The sequence below is a fragment of the Crotalus tigris genome, unplaced genomic scaffold, assembly GCF_016545835.1.
Source record: "Crotalus tigris isolate CLP2741 ecotype Arizona unplaced genomic scaffold, ASM1654583v1 scf7180000018151.1857312, whole genome shotgun sequence".
In the NCBI taxonomy this organism is placed as follows: domain Eukaryota; kingdom Metazoa; phylum Chordata; class Lepidosauria; order Squamata; family Viperidae; genus Crotalus; species Crotalus tigris.
In genome coordinates, this window is record NW_024096849.1 from 1571277 (window position 1) to 1595873 (window position 24597).

Here is a 24597-nt window from a genome sequence, read left to right on the forward strand (position 1 = left end):
GTGGCTGACTGAGGAACTCTGGGAGTTGAAGTCCACAAGTTTTAAAGTGGCCAAGTTTGGAGACCTCTGACCTTGAGAGACAGCAGAAGCAGGAGACACAGCCTAGCGTAGACAACAGTTTGGTAAATCAAAATCTTCGTTCGAATGAGGGGTGGTGGTGGAGAACACATCCCAAAGGAGATTTGCAAGATTTGACATCAACCTTTTGAGGTAGTCCAGATAAGAAACACCCAACTTTATTTTTATAATACGGGTGCAATAACTGAATCTTGCAAGCCTGAAGGTTATCTCTCCCCTCCCTTACTTTTTTACTCCTGAAAACTACGGAAGGTCATTCTGAGATCCTTTTTCCATCTCCACCCCCCCCAACCCCCCCCCCAGACTCATTTGTATTAAACGTCATTTAATACAGAGTTCCCCAACTTTTCTCGCTTTGCACACTGGCAGGGGAGGGGGGGGGAAAGGGGATGGTTCCGTGTGAGTGGGGGACAAGCACGCACACATGTGCAGCCGTCTGCCCGCCTGCTGCTTGCACAAGTGGAGCACCTGTTCATGCACTTGCCCGCCATTTCTGCCGCCCAGTTCCCAATGGCTCAAAGGCTGATTTAATAGACATTGTCAAGGCAGCAACTCTTTCTTCAGTCTCCCAAGGTCATTTGCACTACTGTTCCAGGTATGCACACAATTATGTTGCAGATTTCACTTCTGATATGAATGAATCACTCCTGCAAATTTTTGAAATCTTGTCTAAATGTTCAGAAACATCACTTTCCATGATTTATTGTTTCTGAAATACATATTATGGAGAAATCTATTTTTCAGTTATCTTTTTAAACCCTAGGTGAGTTAAACATTCACCTATCAATGCATTATCATTTGTTTTATGCCTGTTGCATTTAAATAGCAACTGCTGTTACGCCTTTAATAAATTAAAATATCCAGGGTGCAATGCCTTGGACTCATTATGCTGAGTTAATTATTATTGACTCTATTTGCAATTTGTGTTCCTAAATATTAGTAGCCTGTCCTTTCTCAGCGTTTTACAGGAAACCAGATAGCGAAGATTTACAGCCGGGATCCTGAAGTCTATTCACAAACTGAGGTTTGTTAATCCTCTCCTCATTTATTGGGAATCATAACTAATTTAGGTTTTATTATGGTTTACAAGGGGAACTTATCACAATGCTGGTACAAATTACATTAGCAAAAATATGGTAACAAAAAACCCCTCATTAAAGAGAAAATGGAAAAGAAATCTATGCAAAAAGGTTCAATAGAAGTGGCTTCTGATGCTGCATCACATTAATCTGAATGGTTAATATTAGCTATTTTGTTAACTGAAGGCTTACTTTTATGCCAGAAATGCAATTCTAGATATGATCCCTTCCCCTATAGAAAATGGGGATGATTAGAGATGGGGATTATTAACTGATGAATTTATTTTCCTTTTTTTTTTTTTAAAAAAAAAATTGGTTGTCTCCTGCAATGCAGTTCCAAAATGCATTGCAAACATTAGCTAAATTAGCTTTTGATCGAGTGACTTTCAAAATGCATCGGATCTGAGCGCGTGCATGGGTATCCACGGATAGTAGGGGATAGGGGCAAATGAGGGAACGATACAAATAACACCCCTTTTGTAACTCGACTCACGATATTCCCTGCTGGTATCTAAGAGCCCGACTTGCATGATTTATTTTATTTTATTTTATTTAATTAATTAATTAATTAATTAATTAAATTTGCAAGTGTGATGGAATGTTGTAAACTGGATTCCCAGGAAGGAGAAGGCACATTCCAAAGGAATAAGAGGGTCCAGATAGTTTGTGTTATACAAAGAAGGTGAAGAAAGCCTCCCCTTAATAATCCTTAGAGCTGGGGTCCCCAATCCTCAGGCCATGGATCAGTGCCAGTCCGTGGCCTGTTAGGAACTGCGCTGCACAGCTGGGGATGCGGGACGGGTGAGTGAGCAAAGTTATCTCTCTATTTGCAGCTGTTCCCCATCTCACATCACCTCAGATCATCACCAGCTCAGATCATCAAGTATTATATTATCCTAGGAGTGCAAACCCTGCTGTAAACAGAGACGGAGGGAGTAGAGGTCAAGATTGATGTCAGCCCCTAGAGCCAAGACTGACACGTGTGGTTCTTCCAAGCTTAGTTCTTTATTGTTTCCACACCTACAGACAGGATCTCCAAGCCTCCTGACCTTCCTGAAATGCTTAAAGACTGGCTCTGCTGGTTGGCTTGGAGCCCCAATGAGAGGTCTTCACATTGCGGATGATTGACAGTAATAAGAGATACCACCTTCCCCCCTGCTCATCCTATGCCCTCCCTCCCCATCTTTTAATTAGGGTTGTGTATTTATCTTGTTATCACTTACTTCCTATTGTGCGTAAGCTTCGTAAAACTTTATCTTTTTAATATTGTAAATCACCCAGAGTTACCTTAGGGTAAGGTGGATGGTCAATAAATTTAACAGATAGATAGATAGATAGATAGATAGATAGATAGATAGATAGATAGATAGATGGATGGATGGATGGATGGATGGATGGATGGATGGATGGATGGATGGAGATAGGTAGGTAGGTAAGTAGTTGCTAGCTAGCTAGATGTATGTATGTAGGTAGATTAGATAGGTAGGTAGATGTAAGTAAGTAGGTAGGTAGATGGATGGATGGATGTAGATAGATAGATGTAGGTAGATAGATGGACAGACAGATGGACGGATGGATGTAGGTAGCTAGCTAGCTAGCTAGCTAGCTTGTTACCTAGCTAGATGTATGGATGTATGGATGTATGTAGGTAGATAGATGTAGGTAGGTAGATAGGTAGGTAGAGAGAGAGATGTATCTATCTATCTATCTATCTATCTATCTATCTATCTATCTATCTATCTATCTATCTATCTATCTATCTATCTATCTATCTATCTATCTATCTATCTAGATAGATAGCTAGATAGATAAATCTTGCCAGACTAAGTACTTTCCTCTCAGTATCTCTCACATAGTCTGAGAACTATTAAGGAGGGACGGTCTTCACCCTTTTCTCTCGCACAAAATATCTGGATTGGGTTGTCTCTTATTCTTCTGGGATGCACCCCCTCCCTCCTAGGGACCCACCTCCTTACTACATCCCAACACATTGTGGCTGCCCATCTGAGCAAGTGACTGAGATGACACATTTAAACAGAATATTTGGATTCTGGGAATGCTGAGTATGAGTAGGGGAATAAATCAGAGTTTACTGTATGGCTTAGCACCGTTTGGAAACCCAGTTGTAGCATAAGATTCTAGTTGCCTCTGTTCTTAGATGATTTCAATCAACAGAAGCTGTTTTTCTGGTCTTCTTGCTTTTTCATCCTTTTAATGGCAGACGCTGTGAGTAGAGCTAGACTCTGATCTATTTCCTCCCAATATAAAATGATGCAGAGAAGATGAAATATTTATTTATTTATTTATTTATTTATTTGATTTTATCCCATCCTTATTACTTTGTAAGTAACTCCAGGAGGTGAGTATACGTAATACTCCTTCCTCCTCTTATTTCCCCCATAATCTCTTGTAAAGATTTTCTTTTCAGTTTGTTGGAAATCCATGGGTTTGTGTGTGTAAGGGAGAGGAAGAGAGAGAGGTTTCTGGTAGTTTAAGTCTTTTGCAACTCTCAAAAAGAAAAAAAAATCAAAGCAAAACCTTGCAACAATTAAGCACTCTCAAATCCTCTTTCTGAAAACAATGTTTTAAGTGCTTGCTGAGCTCAATGGGAGTTTCAAAAATCTGTTTTGAATTTCTGTGAAACAGAAACAAATGCCATGTGTTTATTTGCTTGCTTGGTTGTTCATTTACTTCTTTTTCTTTCCTTTCTTCAGAAAATTTCCTTGGTGAGCAGCTTTGCAGCCTCTCTTTTCCTAGGTGCCTATGCTCCCATAGATTATAGCGACGGTAAGTGACATGTACTCTTTTCCTAATGGGCTCAACCCCACACTGAGTTGTAGGAAAGAATAGACACAAGTGGGATGTCCTCTTTCTGGTGAACTGAGGTCACTCAAAAATGGAGAGGGTCCTTGAAAAATAAAGTAGGTCTCTTTATACAGGTAGTTCTCAACTTAGGACCACAATGGAGCCCAAAATGTATGTTGCTGAGAAATTTGTTAAGTGAGTTTTGCCCCATTTTATGACTTTTCTTGCCACATTTATTAAGTGAATCGTTGCAGTTGTTAAATTAGTAACACGGTTGTTAAGTGAATCTGGTTTCCCCATTGACTTTGCTTGTCAGAAGGCAGCAAAAAGTGATCACATGACCCCGGGACGCTGTGACTGTCATAAATATGAGCCAATTCCCAAGCGTCTGAATTTTGATCACATGACCATGAGGATGCTGCAATAGTCATAAGTGTGGAAAATGGTCAGAAGTCACCTTTTTCAGTGCTGTTATGACTTTGAACAGTCACTAAGCGAACTATTGTAAGTCAAGGACTACTTGTATTCTGTTTAGTTAAGTAGGTCAAATGTACTAAGTGCATTAGGTTTGGAAGCCTGGCTTCAAGTCCATTTTGGCTTGGGATTAACTGAGACATCCATAATTTGAGGATTCAGGATTCTGTTTGTCCTTGCGAAGTCCTGAGTGTAGTCTTCAGAAAGTTTCAAAAGTTATAAGATTATATATTTTTAATGTGACATAAGGGGAGTGTGTTTAAATGAATGAAGATTAACCTCATTTAACTTTAATTAGTATACATGTTGATCAAATCATTTTTTTCCCTATTAAACCCATTTCCTTCTTTGTGGTTTGAGTCCTTTGGCTCTGAATCCGAAGTGTGTCTTTGGAGACTTCTGGCTGAGCTTTCTTTTTCTGAAACTGTCTGGATTGGCTCCTTGCAACTGGATGTCTTTATAGAAAGTGTGTCAGGCTGCAAAAACATCATGGTTCTTCCAAGAAGATGTATTTATTGTTTTGTACTTTTTGGTGTTGTTGCCCTTTTTCTTGGAAGTGTCTAACACAGCTGGACCCTAAATGATGTCCAGTTTTTTCCCCCGATTCAGTTTCTTTTCTACTGAGTAAGGTCAGAAGAACATCAGACTAGGCCTGCTAAATTGCTCCATCCTAATCCAGCATTTATTTTTCTTAGTACCTAGCAGATGTCTCTGCTCACAACCGGAAGCACTTCACATTTTGCCACTCTTTCTCTGCAACTAATATATAGAGGGATGCTACCTTCAAACTAGAAGGGAAACAAACCAATCAAACAATCAGAATAATACAGATAGTCCTTGACTTACAACAGTTCATTTAGTGACCGTTCAAAGTTATGGTGGCATGGAAAAAAGTGAGTTACGACTGTTATTCACACTTTCGATCGTTGCAGCTTCCCCATGCTGATGTGTTCAAAATTCAAACATTTGGCGACTGACTCGTATTTACCACAGTTTCAGTGTCGTAGGATCATGTGATCACTTTTTGTGACCTTTTGATAAGTAAAGTCAATGGGTAAGCCAGATTCACTTAACACTTAGTTTTACTAACTTAACAATTGCAGTGATTTACTTAACAATTGTGACAAGAAAGGTTGTAAAATGGAGCAAAACTTAGAATAGAATAGAGTAGGGTAGAGTAGAGTAGAATAGAATAGAGTAGAGTAGAGTAGAATAGAATAGAATAGAAAATAGAATAGAGTAGAGTAGAGTAGAACAGAACAGAATAGAATAGAATAGAATTGAATAGAATAGAATAGAGATGGAAGGGACCCTTGAGGTCTTCTAGTCCTGCCCCCTGCTCAAGTAGAAGAACCTACACCGTCTCAGAGAATGTCTAGTCTCTTTTAAAAATTTCCAATGACGGAGCACCCACGATCTCTGGAGGCAAAGCTGTTCCACTGGTTGATTGTCCTCAGTGTCAGGAAGTTTCTCCTTAATTCCAGGCTGCTTCTCTCTTTGATCAGTTTCCAATCATTGTTTCTCGTCTTCCCTCTGGTGCTTTGGGTAACAACTGACCCTCTCTGCCTTGTGGCAGCCCCTCAGATACTGGAACACTTCTATCATGTCTCCCCTATTTCTTCTTTTCTTTAGACTAGCCAAACCCAAGTCCCGCAGCCGTTCTTTGTATGTTTTAGTCTCCAGGCCTTACTTACTTAACAACTGTCTTGCTTAGCCAACAGAAATTTGGGGCTCTATTGTAAGTTGAGGACTATAAGTAGACAAATCACTCCAGAAATTCCTCCATACTGATCAAAGGGAGTGATTATCAAATCTTAACGGTAATAATTTCTGAAGACAAAGACAATACCAACACAGATAATCCTTGACTTACAACCATTCATTTAGTAAAGTTAAACCAGCATTGAAAAAAGTGACCTATGGCTGGTTCTTGCGGCATTCCTATGGACATGGGATCAGAATTTGGGTAGCATGTATTTAAAATGGCTGCAGTGTCCCAGGGTCCTGTGATTGTCATTAGCAACTTTCCCAGATGGCTTCTGACGAGCACAGTCAATGGGAGAAGCCCGATTTGCTTAATGACCATGTGAGTCACTTAGCAACTGCAATGATTTGTTTAACAACGGTGACAAAAAAGATTGTAAAATCGGGAACTGCTGATTTAACATCCATCTACCTTAGCAGTAGAAATTGTGGTTGTAAATTGAGGACTAACTGTACTATTTGGCTTACATTTGATGCAAGCTGGCATTCTCTTGTTTTGTTAATTAGCTTACAATCCTGACCAAGAAGGAATCGTGCATAGCATTTGCATTGGTAATGTGGCTACTCAGGTGGTATTTAATCATAATTAAAGATAGGAGGGAATCTCTTCGGGGAGAGAATTCTATTAAAAAAATCCAGTAAACTCCACCAGACAATGTGTATCACAAATGAACAATCTGGAATGAAGTTTAATCCATTTCCAGGAGATGCAAATCTCTTCCTATAGAACGTTTTGTATTTCTGTGGATTGATTTTTATTTATTTTTGTGGAAAGAAGTGCCCCAATGCATTAGGCATATTTTTATTTATTCTGTGTGGATTTTTTTTCAATGTAAGAAACTTGAAACTAATCGACTTAAATGTGTCATTTGATGTATTGTACTTTCTGAATCAACCATCAGTAACATCCTTCTAGGATGGAGATGTATTAATTTACTACGCACGAATCCACCGTCCAATGAATCCTCAAGGTGGCCCAATTTGCCTCTGATTATTCCTTTATTGCTCTGTTCTTTGGCAAAGTTAAAAAACGTAACTGGGAAATAATCCTTTACTTTAGCAGAATAGATGCTCGTGTATCTAATTTTTTTTGATCCACCAGTTTGTATTGCGTGGAAATAACAAAAGGGATGAAAGCCAGTTTGGTGTGGAGGTGAAGGTATCAGGCTAGAATTCATGAGATCCTGAGTTTGAATTCTGCCTTAGGGTATAAAACCAGCTTGGACCGGTCTTCTAGCTCAGCCCTAAAAAGGCAGCAATGGCAAACTGCTTTTGAAAAAACCTTCCCAAGAAATCTCTAGAGAGATTTCTTTGTGTGGTTTCATCAGACATGATTGAAGAGAAGATACTGTAAATAGATAAACAAATAGAAATCTTCTAAGATTTAGAAGGATTTCATTTGAAGTCTTTCAAGAAAAGAGTAGAGAAACCTTCCTAGAATTTTCAAATTATTTGAAAATCTGGTAACTTCATTCTCACACATTGAAAGGATCTGACTGAGCAATCTTTCAGTGAGGACTCAGCCAGTTCCAGATCTGCCACCAACTACTGGAAAAGCGAGTATTGCCATCTTCATGAAGTCCTCTTTGATTTGAACTAGATTGCTGAAAAATAGTCGGACATATTGGTCCGGCTTCCTTGATAATAATACAAAAGTGCTTTCCTATTGCCTTTTCTAGATTTTTTTTTTCAAACTAGTACAAGTAGTTCTTCATTTAAGACTATTCGCTTGGTAACTGTTTAAAGCAGGGCTCTCCAAACTTGGCCCTTTTATGACTTGTGGACTTCAACTCCCAGAATTCCTCAGCCAGCGTGTTATGTCAGGCTTATCCTGAAGCTACTTAGCACTTAGATTCAAAGTTCAAATAGTCAAGCCCCTTCTGTGGTCACGTGACTGAATTTTGAGTGTTTGGCAACATGGCTGTTTTTACGGCCATTTTAGTGTCTGTGGAGACTCAATCATCCAGGTCACAGTTGTCCCAAAGATGCTTTTTCCAAAAAGGCAACAGGTCTTTCTTGCCTTTTTTCCCCTTGAAAACATTTTACTTCTGATCCAAAAAGCTTCAGTTAGAAACGAAGAAGTTTCTTGGATGAGAAGCAAAATGTTTTCTAGGAAAAAAAAAACCCCAAGAAAATCCCAGTTGCCTTTGGGAAATGCAGCTTTAGGACAGGTATTCCCACATTCTGCGGCCATATGGCTGCATTTTACAATGGTTTTGACAAAAACTGGTACTTCATATTGGTTAGTAGTAGTAGTAGTAGTAGTAGTAGTAGTAGTAGTAGTAGTAATGAAGTTGGTAGGGACCTTGGAGGTCATCTAGTCCAACCCCCTGCTCAGGCAGGAAACCCTATACCATTTCGGACAAATGGCTATCCAGTTTCTTCTTAAAAGTCTCCAGTGTTGGAGCATTCACCGCTTCTGGAGGCAGGTTATTCCACTGGTTAATTGTTCTAACTGTCAGGAAGTTTCTCCTTAATTCTAGGTTGCTTCTCTCCTTGGTCAGTTTCTATCCGTTGCTTCTTAACTGAATGAATGCGGCACTTGCTTAACAAGTGTGGATTTGCTTAACTACTATTGCAAAAAAGGTTGTAAAATTGGGTCCGTCACATGACCAACCTGTTTTACAACCATCATTAGTTATGACTAATGAGGCTCCATTAAAGTTGTAAGTTGAGGATAACTTCTAGACTAGCATGCCCTAGGTTTCATGGTAGTATACCATTCAAGATTTAACAAGGATCAAGCCTAGGTTTCATGGTAGTATACCATTCAAGATCTAACAAGGATCTAACCTGCTTAATGCTTGAAAATCCGCTAAGAGTATAGCTAGGTGTATTAAATGCACCTATCTGTGTTTGCTGTAATCCTGCTAATATAAGAGTATTTATATTTCTGGGCCTACCTCAGCAATAAATCAATAGGGTTTGCTGGGAGATAGTATTTCCATTCGATCTATTTATTGAGTTTCTTTGTTCATTTGCTTATTGGGTCTACCTTTCATCCAGTCACTGACCCTGATGTGTAGTTGTTGCTGAATCCCAAGCTGAGAGGCGATGCTTTTCTGTTTTTTTTGTAGCTACACACAGTGGCTGCAAAGAACTGAACTGACGGATGACCTCTGGTGTGAAACTTTGGGGCACTGCTCCAGAACAGTAATTAATTAATGTTTAACCAAGAAGAATGGATCTTTTCCCCTTTTTTGTTCTTGTGCATGTGTATCTCTCTCTCACACATGCAGGCTCATAAAGAACACAGGGTTCACAGAAGGTTAAAATAAAATGCTATACACTGGAAATACATTCTGCCTGATTAAACTGTTGGACAACGTGTCATGAAAATTAAAGAAGGGATGATTCCACTATAGGATGGTTCAAACCTTGTGCTTAAGAAGGTTTTCCTTTTCCTTTGCCATTAGCATTTATTTAATTATTCCTGTCAGGCCTCAAGAACATAGAAATACAGGTAATTCTCCATTTAGAGACACAAAGGAGCCCAAAATTTCTGTATGCTAAGTGAGATAGTGGCCAAGTGGCCCATTCTATGTCCTTTCTTGCCACAGTTGTTAAGTGAATCACTACGTTTATTAAAAAGTTAGTAACACTGTCATTAAGTGAATGAGGCTTCCCATTGACTTGCAGAAGGCGATCACATGATCCAAGGACACCATGACTGTTATAAATAAGAACCAGTTGCTAGGCAGCCAAATTTTGATCACATGACCACGGGGATGCTGCATTGTTTGCATGTGTGAAAATTGGTCATAAGTTACTTTTTCCACTGCCGTTGTAACGTTGAACAGTCACTAAACAATGGTTGTAAGTCAAGGACAACCTGTACATTCTGAGCAGTTTTCTTTATTGATCCTTGTCTATAGGCAGAAATCTTCCCAAACCAAAGCAAAAACTTTCATCATTAAAGATATACTCTGAGTAAAGTTAGTCCTCAGCTTACAGCCACAGTTGAGCCCAAACTTTCTGCTGTTAAGCGAGACATTTATTAAGTGAGTTTTGCCCCATTTTAGTACGGTACCTTTCTTGCTAAGAAATGAATCACTGCAGTTGATAAGTTAGTGACACGGTTGTTAAGTGAATCTGGCTTCCCCATTGACTTTGCTTGTCAAAAGGTCGCAAAAGGGGATCACATGACACTGGGACACAGCAACGGTCGTAAGAATGAAGCAGTTGCCAAGCATCTGAATTTTGATCACATGACCATGGGGATGCTGCAATGATCATAACTGTGAAAAACAGGCATAAGTCACTTTTTTCAGTGCCATTGTAACTTTGAAGTCACTAAATGAATTGTTGTAAGTCGAGGATTACCTGTACAGTATTGCTAGGGAGGAGCCTCCTTAACTCTCTTTTTCCCAACCAAATTATCTAAACTTTGCGGTCTCTTGGCTTTCTGGAATGCAGCTCCTCCCTTCTGGGAATTCCACCACAATTCGATTTGCAAGCCAACTTGACTCGCAATCAAGAGTTCTTTCAGCAGCTCCCTCCAAAGTTCTGGTATTTATGCTATTAAATTTGAAGAATAATTGTTCTTCAAAGGAGATATTGATGCTAAGGGTCAGCATCAAATCATTTGAAGGTGACTAAAAGCTTGGTTAGACTAGAAATTAATTTATCTCTTCCGTTTTTAACTCTAGGGCAAAGTGAGCTTCTTTTGGGAGAAAATGTCCTTTTAAGGGACATGAATGCTTGTACATCTTCACAGATTTCGTGAGATGAGCCAATCAGATTTGGAACTGACTAAATTTTGAAACCAAGTTCAGTGGTGATATGGCCAATTAGTGGGAGATAAAGTGGGGATGAATGTTCCATATTTTTGGCTGGCCTTTTAATAACTTTTATTAGTTATAAATGATGGTTCCAGACTCCTCCTTATTTAAGGCTCTACTGCAATTCTGATCCAAATGTTAGAAAATGATTTGATGAGTGCTTGAATGATGGACACACAACTTTGGTTAAGAATCTCACTTTTGTCAAGATGGATGGCTTACACATCGATAGAATCAAGATCACGTGAAGTATTAATACCACTCTACAATGCCTTGGTAAGGCCACACTTGGAATACTGCATCCAGTTTTGGACACCACGATGTAAAAAAGATGCTGAGACTCTAGAAAGAGTACAGAGAAGAGCAACAAAGAGGATTAGGGGACTGGAGGCTAAAATATATAAAGAACAGTTGCTGGAATTGGGTATGTCTAGTTTAATGAAGAGAAGGACAAGGGGGGACATGATAGCGATATTCCAATATTTCAGGGGCTGCCACAAAGAAGAGGGAGTCAAGCTATTCTCCAAAGCACCTGAAAGCAGGACAAGAAGCAAGGGGTGGAAACTAATCAAGGAGAGAAGCAACCTAGAACTAAGGAGAAACTTCCTGACAGTGAGAACAATTAATCAGTGGAACAGCTTGCCTCCAGAAGCAGTAAATGCTCCAACACTGGAAGTTTTTAAGAAGAGACTGGACAGCCATTTGTCCGAAATGGTGTAGGGTTTCCTGCCTGAGCAGGGGGTTGGACTAGATGACCTCCAAGCTCCCTTCCAACTTTACTACTATTACTATTACATTTGAAAAACAAACAAACAAAAAATGCATCTTTTCCTAAGATTGTGCTGCAGCTTCAGAAGACAACCATATGCGCTCAGGAAAGATGCAGCTGCTTTAATGAGACTGCTTACTCAGCTTGTTATACACTAGTTTTATTATTTGTATAATAATTGCATTTTTTCAACTCTTTATTAGTATATAGAAGGAAGTGTCTGCTTTCATATCACTCTGGGATTTCAAGTGTCAAGCAAAGCAAAGTGTTTACTTTGTTTAACAGTGAGAAAATTTCTGCCTTCTGCAGATTTGTTACAGATGTGCTGTGTTTCTTTTGCCTTTTCTCATTTAACAATGCTGAGATGCCAAGTCATTTGGCTTTTCTTTCTAGCACTGTTTGAACACTTCTAGTCAACTTTAACTGAGCAGAATTCAGTTTCTTGTTTTGATAGAATTGAGATTTAGACCTAATTAACAAACACTTTCAAAATAAATGAAAACCTAACATTACAAAATGCATTAACAAGAATAAAAACTAGTACATTCCTGTTGTTATTTACAAACAGAGTCTATAGTAGTTAAAGATACTATTATGTGCATAGTTCCAAGTACATTTTATGACCATAATTGAGCCAGGAATTATGGTCATAAATCATGCTGGTTGTTAAGAGGCTCATAATGTGACCGACCTGATTTTATGACAATTTTTGTGGGAATTGTTAAGTGAATCACCATGGGCAGTCTGCAGTCATTAAATGAATTCCATAGGTGTTAAGTAAATCTGTTCTCCGCAATAGGTGTTTTTGCCAGAAACTGGAAATAAACACTTTTTCAGGCAAAAAATGCTGCAACGGTTGTAAGTATGAAAAACGGTTGTAGGTCATTTTTTTTCAGTGCCATTATAACTGTGAACCATCACTAAATGGACTGTTGTAAGTCGAGGACTACCTGTATTCAACTCAAAAAATCCCTACTATGTAGCTTGCTGGTGTATAACGATGGATAAAACAAGATTCAATTTATTAAACATGATCAGTTTTGTTCCATGCAAATCAAATCCGTTTAATTAATTAGTTCTTTCCTAATTTGTCCCGTGCTTCTTCTACAGAAGAAATCTACAGCCATGCTGTCAGCATCTAATGGATTCATTCATTTCTCTCTCCTCCGTTTCCTGCTCATCGGAAGTCCATATTATCATTGCTTTTAAGAGCTGTGGAATGATGTAATAGACAAAAACAAACTCTTAACTCATGCATACTTCATGCGTGAGGTGTTGTTAATTCCGCACAAAACCAGCATGTTAGGAATGCTGCAGTTCAAAGATTTAGCATTGGCAGGCTGGAAAATATCTTTATTCTAGGTTTTATAGCCCTGATCTCAGCTCTTGAAGATGTACATTTAGAAGGAAAGAATGCTGTTGATTTGCAGGAAGAGTTTTCTCCTTGTTTCTCCCTCTTTGTCTTCCCCAAACAATTGTTAAGTCTCAGTTCTCAGGAGAGAAAAAAAATCACATAATAATGGGCTTATAGCTATTTGAAGGCATACAAGAATCTTTACAGTTTTTTTTTATCAAAACCATTGCACAATTCTCTAAGACAGTGGTTTTCAACCTGTGGGTCGGGACCCCATTTGGGGTCGAATGACCATTTCACGGGGGTCGCCAAACAATGCAGTCCGCCATTTTTTCTCCCTTTTCCTTAGCTGTGCTACTCCCTTTTATTCTATTGGCTTTTGAAAGCCAATAGAATAGACTCTCTTGAATAGAGTCTAATTCTATTGGCTTTCAAACGCCAATAGGAATTGTCCAGGCTGTCTCTGCCCTGCTGAGCCCGCCAAAAGTCCCATTCTGCAAATGGTGCTGCACCAGTTGAGTAGTCCTCGACTTACGACCGGTTGAGTAGTCCTCGGCTTACGACCGGTTGGGGGTCGCGGCATTAAAAAGGTTGAGAACCACTGCTCTAAGACAGGAGTGTCAAACTGCTGGTTGCATCATGCAGAGGCAAAGCGAAAAAAGTCGCGATACATCATGACACATCATGTGACACGGCGAGTTTGACACCAATGCTTTAAGACTTCTAGGTTTCCTCCTCCATGTTCCTCTTCCTCCATGTTGATCCTTTATATTCCTCCAAGTTCCTCCTCCTCCTCCTCTTCCATGTTCTCTTCTTCCATGTTGTTCCTCCTCCTCCTCCTTGTTTCTTCTCCATGTTCCTCAACCTTCATATTCCTTCTCCATGTTCCTCCTTGTTTTTCCTTCCTTCCTTCCTTCCTTCCTTCCTTCCTTCCTTCCTTCCTTCCTTCCTTCCTTCCTTCCTTCCTTCCTTCCTTCCTTCCTTCCTTCCTTTCCTCCTCCTCCTCCCATGGTCCCTCCCCCTGATGAAATGAGTATAACCCACAAAAGTTTAGCAAAATATAATTGATTAATCTTTAATATATTGTTAACATTTCTCTTTTTACTCACAACTAGCACACTTACAGCTAGAGAATAAAATAATTTCACAGAAATGTACGAGATATTCCCAGATTGTATCCATTTTAGAAAATATTTCTGAGCTTGGTAAACAAGTATTCTTTATCGTCTGTTGTATGCCGCCTAGAGTCGGTTCTCATAGATGGGCAGCTATATAAATTTGATCAAAGGATTAGAGGAGAAAAAAAGAGTTAGCCATCTATTTAATTGCTTGGCTATGTGTTATCCTTCCTTCCTCCTTCCAGACAGCATATATTAAGCAGGAAATGCTATCAACGTTTCTAGAATTCCATGATTGACTTTGGCTGGTTATTAGGCTTTTTCAATGCTTCAGATTCGTTTTCCAAAAAGTGCTTTGAGTGTGCAGGTGTATGAATTGGTACCCATCTGTACCATTTTAAATCAGCCTATTCTTTGCGGTGAAGTGGGAGGTCTCCTTGGCTGCACTAAATAGTTGCTATGTAATTTTGGGCGAGAAAAACATTATTTTAAGCCAGTATTTTTCAACCTTGACAACTTTTAAGATGGATGGATTTCAGATCCCAGAATTCTGCAGCCAGTGGAATTCTAAGAGAGGTCCACTCATCTTAAAATTGACAAATACCATTTTAAGCTATTGCAAGCAGGTGTTGTATTCTTTCTCCTGAACCATCTAAAACATTTTTGGGAGATCAAATTGGAAGAGTTGCACAGACCTACTGGCTACAGGTAAGTCCTTGACTTACAACCACAATTGGGAACAGAATTTCTATGGCTAAGCCGGTTGTTATGTGAGTCGCTTTCAATTTTACAACCTTTTTTTTTGCTAGGATTGTTAAGTACATCACTGCAGTTAAGTGAATCATGTAGGTCTACCTTTTCCCATTGACTTTGCTTGTTGGCTGGGAACACCACAAATAGTGATCACATCATCCCAAACTGATTGCTAAATGCCTGAATTTTGATGATGTGACTGTGGGGTGCTGTGACGGTCATAAATGAAAGGACCGATCATAAGTAACCTTTTTCAGTGCTGTAATATGTTTGAACAGTTGCTAAATGAATGGTTATAGGTCAAGGACTACCTGTAATGCTAAAGGAGGTGACATGGCAATTTCTTGTTGCTGTGGGCCTCTTTTGAAAAGGCTATTTGTCCTATTTGTGTTCATGAGAATGAACACACCCAACCTCTTTTTCTTGTCATTTTCATGATGGGAGACTTGTGTTAAACATAAGGGATCCATTCCCTTTCGATCAGTATCCATTTCTTTTCTGCTTTCCATACAGAAGAGTGACAGAGTAATAGAATAACAAAGTGGAATGGACTTTGGAGGTCTTCTAGTCCAGAGGACTGCAACCTTGAGAACTTTAAGACTTGTGGACTTCAGTTCCCAGAGGTTCTGGGAGCTTAAGTCCACAAGTCATAAAGTTCTCAAGGTTGCAGACCTCTGTTCTAGTCCAATCCCCTATTTAGGCAGGAAACTTTATATCATTCTGGACAAATAGCTGTCCAATCTCTCCTTAAAAACCTCCAGCGTTGGACCATCCAAAGCTTTTGAAGGCAAGCCATTCCTCTGATTAATTGTTCTCCTGTTAGGAAATTTCTCCTTTTTTCTAGATTGATTAGTTTCCCTCTGTTCCTTCTTGTCCTGCCTTCAGGTGCTTTGGAGAACAGCTTGACTCCCTCTTCTTTGTGGCAGCCCCTGTGATATTGGAACATGTTATCATGTCTCCCCTATCCTTAGACATATCTTTTTCTTGCAACTGTTCTTTATATGTTTTAGCCTCCAGTCCCCTAATATTTTGCTTGGCATCATCCTACAATTGTTAATAGTGCTGGGTTTTTTGTCCTTCTCTCTACAAGGTTCATTCAGATTCTTTCAGGTAACTCCTTACTTGAAAAAACATTCTGTCCCTGTCTCCAGAATCACTCTTCTTTCCTTCCTGTTTCCTTTTGCATTACCCAGACAAATGAAAGTTTTAAAACTCGATTTTGGATTGGAAATGTTTCAGCTGGTTGTTAGGGGCTGCATTTTTAAGGAGGCATCATCATTTAAATGATGAAATGCTATATCCTGCAGACAGAGGAGAAAATGGGATCTGTCAAATAGCTCCCACCTGCCTTGGAAAGTGTTCATAATCCTCATTTTTGGACTGAGCAAGTGCCCATGGCAATTTGCCTGCCTGCTAATTGCTTTCTGGTCTGTGGCAGGAGAACCAGCTCAGCCTTGTGCCAGTTGGCATGACACTCCAATGTCTCTTTCTTCCAGTAGTAACTGGGGAACTGGCAGGGCTCCAGGGAAGAGCAGATTTAAGGCTTCTATATTCAATGGGGATGGAGAAGAGGGTAGGAATAAACCTCTGGGGACTGCAGTTTGTCTAGCTTTTCTCCGTTCTGCTCTTTGGAGATCCCATAACTAGCAGCCTCTACCAGGAAAGATTTGCCTCTTTCTCTGATGCGAAGAACGAAGGGAGTTTGCCTGAAACTGAGAAAGCAGGAAAGGAAAAAAGAAAGGGAATGGAAAAAACAAATATTTGGCTTCACAGCTTTAAAAACAAACAAAAAAAAGAGTAGAGACAAGAGAGAAAGCAGAAAGACAAGACAATGTAATTCCCCCCCCCTACTGTACAAAGAAAGTTTTCAAAGATGTTAATGGTCTTCCTTTTTCTAAGCTCCATTGTCTAGTCCAGTGGAAACCTGTAACTGTTGATTGCAGAACCTGGAATTAATGCAAATCTGGAAGGCTTATGGTTGAAGAGGACTGAACTAAAGCTCAGTTTCATATTATTGAGATTTTGATCATCACAATGAGACAGTCAGTCTCCTTCTGCTATAGAGATTTCTGACTCTTCTCAAATTTTAGCGTCTTCTCAAATTTATGTCCATGTGTATTTGTGTTCTTGGAATCTCTTTGGATTATCATCCAGGACAGATTGTTTCTCATTGAAAGCTACGGGACTTCACAAAAACCCTAGCATAGCTAAGGGCACTTAAATTTTTGTTAGAAGGATATCTGCCAACATTTTCTCTAACTATTTCCTAAGCCTTTCTTGACTCCTCCCCCAGTTCTTCACAGCTTGGATCACAAAACTAAGTGGCTATAGACATAGAGATCGCCCAGATTTGGAATAGAAAAATTTGCTTAGTTGCCTGGAAGATTTCTTGTGGGGTATTCCAATGGATGACCTCAGGTAAAGAAATAAGGCAGACAAGGTGAAAGAATGAACATTGATCCAGTAGATGAATAAAGAGCTCCTAGCTTCTATCTTGTCCATCCACTAAATAGCTAAGAGGTTGTGAATTGCATTTTGTTTTCTTTGATCATTACAGTAACCTTTGCAATCATGTACTTCCCTTGATGGAATCTGTACAGGTGGTCCTCAGCTTAAAACCATTCATTTACCAATCATTTGAACTTATGGTATTGTTGAAACAATTGATTTATGACCTGTCTTCGCATTTTCAACAGTGGTAATATCCCTGTCATCACATACCTTGTGATTCAAGCACTTGGCAATCAACCGTTTTGTTGACTACGGCTGCCGTGTTCTGCGGTTATGTAATCACTATTTGTAACTTTCCTAGCTAGCTCCCTGCAAGCAAAGTCAATAGGGAAAGTTGGATTTACTTAACAACCACATGATTCTATTAATGAACAGGTTAAAAAAGATTGTAAAATCAGACATAGTCACGTGATCATTCATCAAATGACTGCATTGCTTAGAGATGGAGGTTCTGGTCCCAAATTCTGGGGTACCCATATTCTGCAAGGCAAGGCTTCTTGGTAGAAATATTCCTACTTTCAAATAACTGCATAACAAAAACTTGTACAGGTAGCCTTGATTTACAACCATTCGTTTAGTGAGTGTTCCAAGTTACAACAGCACTAAAAATGTAAATTATGACACTTTTGACCATCATAGCATCCCCATGGTCACATGATCAAAATTCAGACGCTTCGCAACTGATTCATGTTTACAGCTTTTGCAGTGTCCCAGGTTCATGTTTTTTGCGACCTTCTAACAAGCAAAGTCAATGGGGAAGCCAGATTCACTTAACAACCATGATATTAACTTAAGAAATGCAGTGATTCACTTAACAACTGAGTCAAGGAAGATCATAAAGTGGGGCAAAAGTCACTTAACAATTGTCTTGCTTAGCAACAGAAATTTTAGGCTCAATTGCGGTCGTAAGTCAAGGACTACCTGTAACTTCTGTTGCCTTCTTTGGCAATTTAATGCTGCCACTTGAAAGCAAAATATGTTGTTTGTTTTGATAACAGTTGTCCTGCTCAATATGCCTTTTTTGGGAGGATTGTTAGCCTGTCTTTTTTTTTGTTTTGTTTACCTGATAGTTTTTTTGTTCTCAGGTCCGACTTACTCTGCAAGCTTCATATGCCTAGAATGTGCCTGATAATCATAAACGATACACCAATAATAGCATTAAGCAGATAATGAGAACAATCTTGTGTAATGGTAAATGCGCAGATTTTAAATTCTAGGTTAACCTGTTTTTCATCTTCCTTCCTCTCTTTACATTCCTCTCTGCACATCTGCAATCTACAGATTACTTTTTGAAGGGATCTGTTGGAAAAGAATTGTATTTTCCTCTTGCAGGATCTGGCATGAATTTATTGCAGATTCGGGAAAAAGTTTGGAATCCAGTCTGCCTTGATGCTTGTGCACCCCAGTTGGGAAAGAAACTGGGCCAACCTGTGCCCTCAAGCAAAATACTGGTATGATTAACTGTGGAACAAATAAGATGAGTTTAACAGTGGGAGAAATCAGAATTAAATCTGTAGATTCTGCTTGTATTTGGAGCGGCAATGGGAAATTCTATGCTACAGATTTATTGTTATTATTCCTATGAGTTAGTACTGACTTTTGGTGATTGTCTGCACTCCCATCTCATCCTATCCCTCCCTCCCTCCTTTCCTTCCTTCCTTCCTTCCTTCCTTCCTTCCTTCCTTCCTTCCTTCCTTCCTTCCTTCCTTCCTTCTTCTTTCCTTCCTTCCTTTCTTCCTTCTTTCCTTTCCTCCATCCATCCATCCATCCATCCACCTACCTTCTCATCGACTGACTGACCCATCCATCCATCCATCCATCCACCCATCCACCCACAGACCGACTCATCCATCCATCCACCCACCCACTCACCCACCCACCCATCCATCCACCCACCCATCCATCCATCCATCCACCGACCCATCCATCCATCCATCCATCCATCCACCGATCCATCTCATCCATTCACTTATCGACCATCCCTCCATTCATCCATCCACCCACCCACCATCTCATCGACTGACTGACCCATCCATCCATCCATTTATATATCTATCCATCCCTCCACCCATCCATTCATCTATCCATCCATCCACCCATCCATCTATCCATCCATTTATCTATCCATTCATCCACCCATTCATCTATTCATCCATTCATCTACCCATCCATCCACCCATTTATCTGTTCATCCATTCATCCACCCATTCATCCATCCATCCATTCATCTATCCATCCATCCACCCACCCACCCATCCACGGACCAACTTATCCACCCACCCATCCATCCATCCACCCACCCACCCACCCACCTATCCCATGCACCCATCTATCCATCCCATTCATCCGCCCATCTGTCTTATTTATCCACCCACCCACCCACCATTGCTTAATGCTGAATGATGCTTTATAATGACTAGATGAAACCGCCTCTGTTGTCAACATTAGGATGGTTGAGTATTGTTTTGGAAATGGATGTTTCCAAGATTGTTAAGTTTGGTGAAAAACAAACCAGATTTTTTTTTAAAAAAACAACCTTGTCTGGTTTCCTGTAATAAGGAAATAAAAACATATTTAATCTTTTGCAAATTCAAACTGCCAGAGTCATTTTGATTTTCTTCCAAGGGGTTTGGGAACTGTTACCCTGGAAGGGAAGATCATTCTTTGAAATGGAGTCTTAGTTTTTCTATTCAAAATCCATTGTTCTGAAATCAAATAGCTATATCATTTGTTTTTAAAAATAATTGTTAAATTTCATTCTTTTAGGGTTTAATTTCACCCTATTACACTGAACGATTTGGATTTAATCCTGCCTGCCAAATAGTAGCCTTTACTGGAGACAATCCAGGTAAGGAGGTTTAAAATTCTGAGGCAAGGAACTTTATTTTTTGTTCAGTTTTATTTTGAGAAGGCAGGTGAACTGTCTGTATAATTGTTCTGTAGGAAAAATTTTCTCTATGAACAATTTCTTCAGCCATGTGTTAAAGCAGAGTTTTCCTGGATAAACCTTGGTATTCTCAAATTTTAATCCAATGCAGCCATCCAAAGAAGAAAGATCTACAAGTAGTTCTCAACTTACAACCACAACTGGCACCAGAATTTCCATTGCTAAGCAAGACAATTGTTCACTGAGTCGCATCTGATTTTATGACCTTTTTTGCCATGGTTCTTAAGTGAATCATGAAAGTTGTTAAGCGAATCCAGCTTCCCCCATGTATTTTGCTTGTGGGAAGCCAGCTGGGAAGGTTGCAGATAGTGATCACATGATGTTGTAACAGTTGTAAATGCAGGCTGATCACCAAGTGTCCAATCACGTGACTCTGATCAATGCTGCAAAAGTTGCAGTTAATTTTTTTCGATACTTGCTTCAAATATAACTTCAAACGTTTGAAGTTGTAAGGATAAGTTGTAATCAGCCTACAAATGAACAGTTGTAAGTTGAGGACTATCTGTACTTAGATCCTATTAGAATCACGTGACTAGAACTTCAGTTGATAATAGATGATGTCGGTATTATTGATCTCTGTGAGGATTCAGAATGAGTAATTTCTTATTTGTATGCTTTGCATACTCCAGGGACCTTCAAACTTGGCCCTTTTATGACTTGTGGACTTCAGCTCCCGGAATTCCTCAGCTTCAGGCATACCTGGCTGAGGTATGAAGTTTGAAGACCCCTGCCTTAATACTTCCCCCAGGCTTCCCGACCTAGCCAGTTTTTGGTTAGGTCTATCCTCCTCTTTCATTGCCTGCCTAAAATCAGTCTCTGCTCACTAATAGTCATCTCAAGGGTGTACCTGGCTGAGGAATTCTGGAAGTCCAGATCATAAAAGGGCCAAGTTTGAAGGCCCCTGGAGTACTCTATTCTTTAACTGAGCTTCTATATTTGCATTTTCAGCGTCTCTGGCCGGAATGAGACTTTCTGAAGGCGACATAGCAGTAGGTGTCACCATCTTCATTAACTAACCTCCATGTTGTTAATTGGATTAGGAATTTTGAGATCCATGCTCTCATGATGCTTAGAGAGCACCTCTAAGTTATCTACTCGGATCCCATTGATTTTGCTGGAATAGATGCAGGCCTATCCGTAAAGCTTTTCCTTGCTATGCTGATGAGCAGCATCTAGAGAAGCTAAATTTCATGATCTACCTCAGCACAGAAGTGGGCATTGCTTTGTCACGTTCCGCGCACTAGTTTATTACCATTATTCATTTATAGATCTCCTTGACTTATGATAGTTTGTTTAGTGGAGGGTTAGGCAACCCTGGCTCTTTTATGACGTGTGGACTTCAACTCCCAGAATTCCTGAGCCAGCATGGCTCAGCTTAGAAACCTCTCCTTTTCCCCTCAGCATGGCTGGCTCAGGAATTCTGGGAGTTGAAGTCCACGAGTCATAAAAGAACCAAGGTGGCCTACCCGTGATTTAGATTGCAAAAATGGATCACATGACCCCGGGATCCTGCAACCATCATAAATAGGGGTCAGTGGCCAAGCGGCTCAGTTTTGATCATGTGACCATGGGGATGCTGCAATGATTGTAAGTGTAAAAAAGGGCCATAAGTCTCTTTTTTCAGTGCCATTGTAACTCCGAACGATCGCTAAATAAATTGTTATAAGTCGAGGACTGCCTGCATAAATGGTGGGAAAACTTGCTTGGTGATGTGTGATTGGAGTGCAGCTTTAGGCCCCAGCTGACATTGCTCTTGGTCAGGGATCTTCAAATTTGGCAACTTTAAGACTTGTGGACTTCAACTCCCAGAATTCCTCAGCCAGCCCTGGCTGGTTGAGGAATTCTGGGAGTTGAAGTCCACAAGTCTTAAAGTTGCCAAGTTTGAAGACCCCTGCTCTTGGTCATTGAGGATTATGTAGCCATGAATTTTCCACAATAAATCCTTAGATTCTATTAGAATATTTTTTCTGCTCTAATGTTTTATATAAAGCTTGTAAGCAAAGCCAATACCACAAAAATTCAGTTGCTGTAATGTGTAATTTGAAGATAATTAGACGGCAAACACATAGGTTTGATTTAATTCCTGTATTGCTGTTTATGCTTTTCTGTTAATATCTTGATTATTTTCTTCCCCAGATTAGCCTTGGCACTAGTGATACCCTGTTTCTCTGGATTAAAGAGCCAAACCCTGCTTTGGAAGGTCACATTTTCTGTAATCCAGTTGATTCACAAGCATTTATGGCCCTGCTTTGGTGCGTGCCTTCTACTACATGACGTGTCAGAGTAGCTTTGTTAAAGGCATCATTTCTGTCATTTATTTTAATTCTTTAATGCTTTAGATCTCATTTTCAAAAGGCACTTCGGAGCTTGTTTTTATTTATTTTTTATCCTGCCTTATTATATTAATAAATCACTCAAGGTGGTGAGCATACCATTCTTCTCCTACTTTCTCCACTTAACTCTTAACATAGGTTGGGTTGAGAGAGAGAATTGGCCCCAAAATCACCCAGCTGGGTTTCATGCTTAAGGCGAGACTAGAACTCACAATCTCCTGGTTTCTAGCTTGGTGCCTTAAGCACTAGATCAAACTGGCTTTCTTACAAGATGTTTCTGCATCAACTCTCTGAAACATAGTAAGACAACTCCCTACTTTTCTTGGACAGCTTCTCAACCTTGGGGAAAAAAGAATGACCGCTTTAAGCTATTCCAGACTGGATTTTATATTCCCGTAATTGGGATGGCAGTTCTCAAAATTATGCCACTAATGTCTAAAGTTGAAGTCTAGATTTAATAGGGATTGCAATTTGTAGATCAGTCTGATTGGCTAGAATGTTGAGGATAGACGTCTCAATTTACAAGAATCCATGTCAAGAAAGGCCTGTTTGCAACAGGAAAATACACTTAGTTAATTTATTCTAAATTCTTTACTACTCAGAAATGAAGATTATAGCATGAATCATTCCGTTATTATAGATCTTTGCATCCTCAGTTGTATATAGGTGGTGCTTAACTTATGACCACAGTCGAGACCCGAATTTCCATTGCTAAGTGTGTCATGCCTGATTTTACAACCTTCTTTTGCTATAGTTTTTAAGCAAATCACTGCAGTTCCTAAGTAAACAATATGGTTGTGAAGAGAATCTGGCTTTCCCCATTAAGAGCCAGCTGGGAAGGTTGAAATGGTGATCAGATGACACCGGGATACTGCAAATATTGTAAATCCCCATAGTTACATGATCAAAATTCATGTGATTGTGAAATTTTTACCATGTTGGGGATGTTGTGATGGTCTTAAGTGTGAAGAATGATTGTAAGTCACTTTTTTCATTTGCTAAATGAACAGTTGTAAGTGGAAGACCACCTGTGTCAGGGAAAAACTGATGACTTCACAGAGGAAATTGCAATGAATAATCCATTTATTCAGATTACTTATTAATTAGTTTTGCTTAATTTGTAAAAATTAGTAAAAGATCTTTCTTTGAAGAAGTTTAATTACACTTTTTCTTGCTTTGGATAGCTTGACTACCACTATTACTAATGCAGTGGAAGACACCTAAACTCTTATAAATTTGTAAAAAGATTGGGTGTATGAAAATAATGTTGCATACATTATCTTTCTCCACTAGAGACTTAGTAAATTGGACTGTAGAGGAGAATATTTATGTCCAATCTTCTCCAATTGCAGAGGCGTTAGCCCTCCATGGTTCTCCATCGGCCATATTGCCTAGGGCAGCGGTAGGCAGCCTTGGCTCTTTTATGACTCGTGGACTTCAACTCCCAGAATTCCTGAGCCAGCCATGCTGAGGGGAAAGGGAGTTGAAGTCTGCTGGTTCAGGAATTCTGGGAGTTGAAGTCCGCGAGTCATAAAAGAGCCAAGGTGGCCTACCCCTGGACTAGGGGATTAAGGGAGCAGCATCCTGGGATGCAGTGGCATCAGTTGAAAACTAGTCCTTCATTTCTTACACACTTAAGTTTAATATGATGGAGTCAAGCATCAGGAAGCCTCTGGCCTTGGTATCAATATACATTTGTGAAAATAGGCTTTTTCTTCAGATCCACACTGCTACTTGGCAGCCCTGCAGTTACTTTCTGATTTTCTAACGCCAGATAATAAAACGATATTGCTTCAGAATTCTGACTAAACCTCTTGGAGAAATCAAAGAA

At 39.6% G+C, this 24597-nt stretch overlaps 1 protein-coding gene across 3 annotated transcripts in view; it reads left to right on the top strand.

Moving 5' to 3' along the window:
• XYLB (xylulokinase) overlaps positions 1-24597 on the top strand; it is a 140486-nt gene that overhangs the window by 27384 nt on the left and 88505 nt on the right. For all 3 annotated transcript variants that reach the window (XR_005557297.1, XM_039348414.1, XM_039348412.1), the window contains 6 exons: positions 1037-1102; positions 3872-3944; positions 18819-18937; positions 20253-20334; positions 21382-21422; positions 22570-22685. Coding sequence is in view for 2 of the 3 variants with exons in the window: in XM_039348414.1 (XP_039204348.1) it covers positions 1037-1102; positions 3872-3944; positions 18819-18937; positions 20253-20334; positions 21382-21422; positions 22570-22685 (497 nt within the window). In the remaining variant the exon portion in view is untranslated. The remainder of the gene's footprint in view (positions 1-1036; positions 1103-3871; positions 3945-18818; positions 18938-20252; positions 20335-21381; positions 21423-22569; positions 22686-24597) is intronic.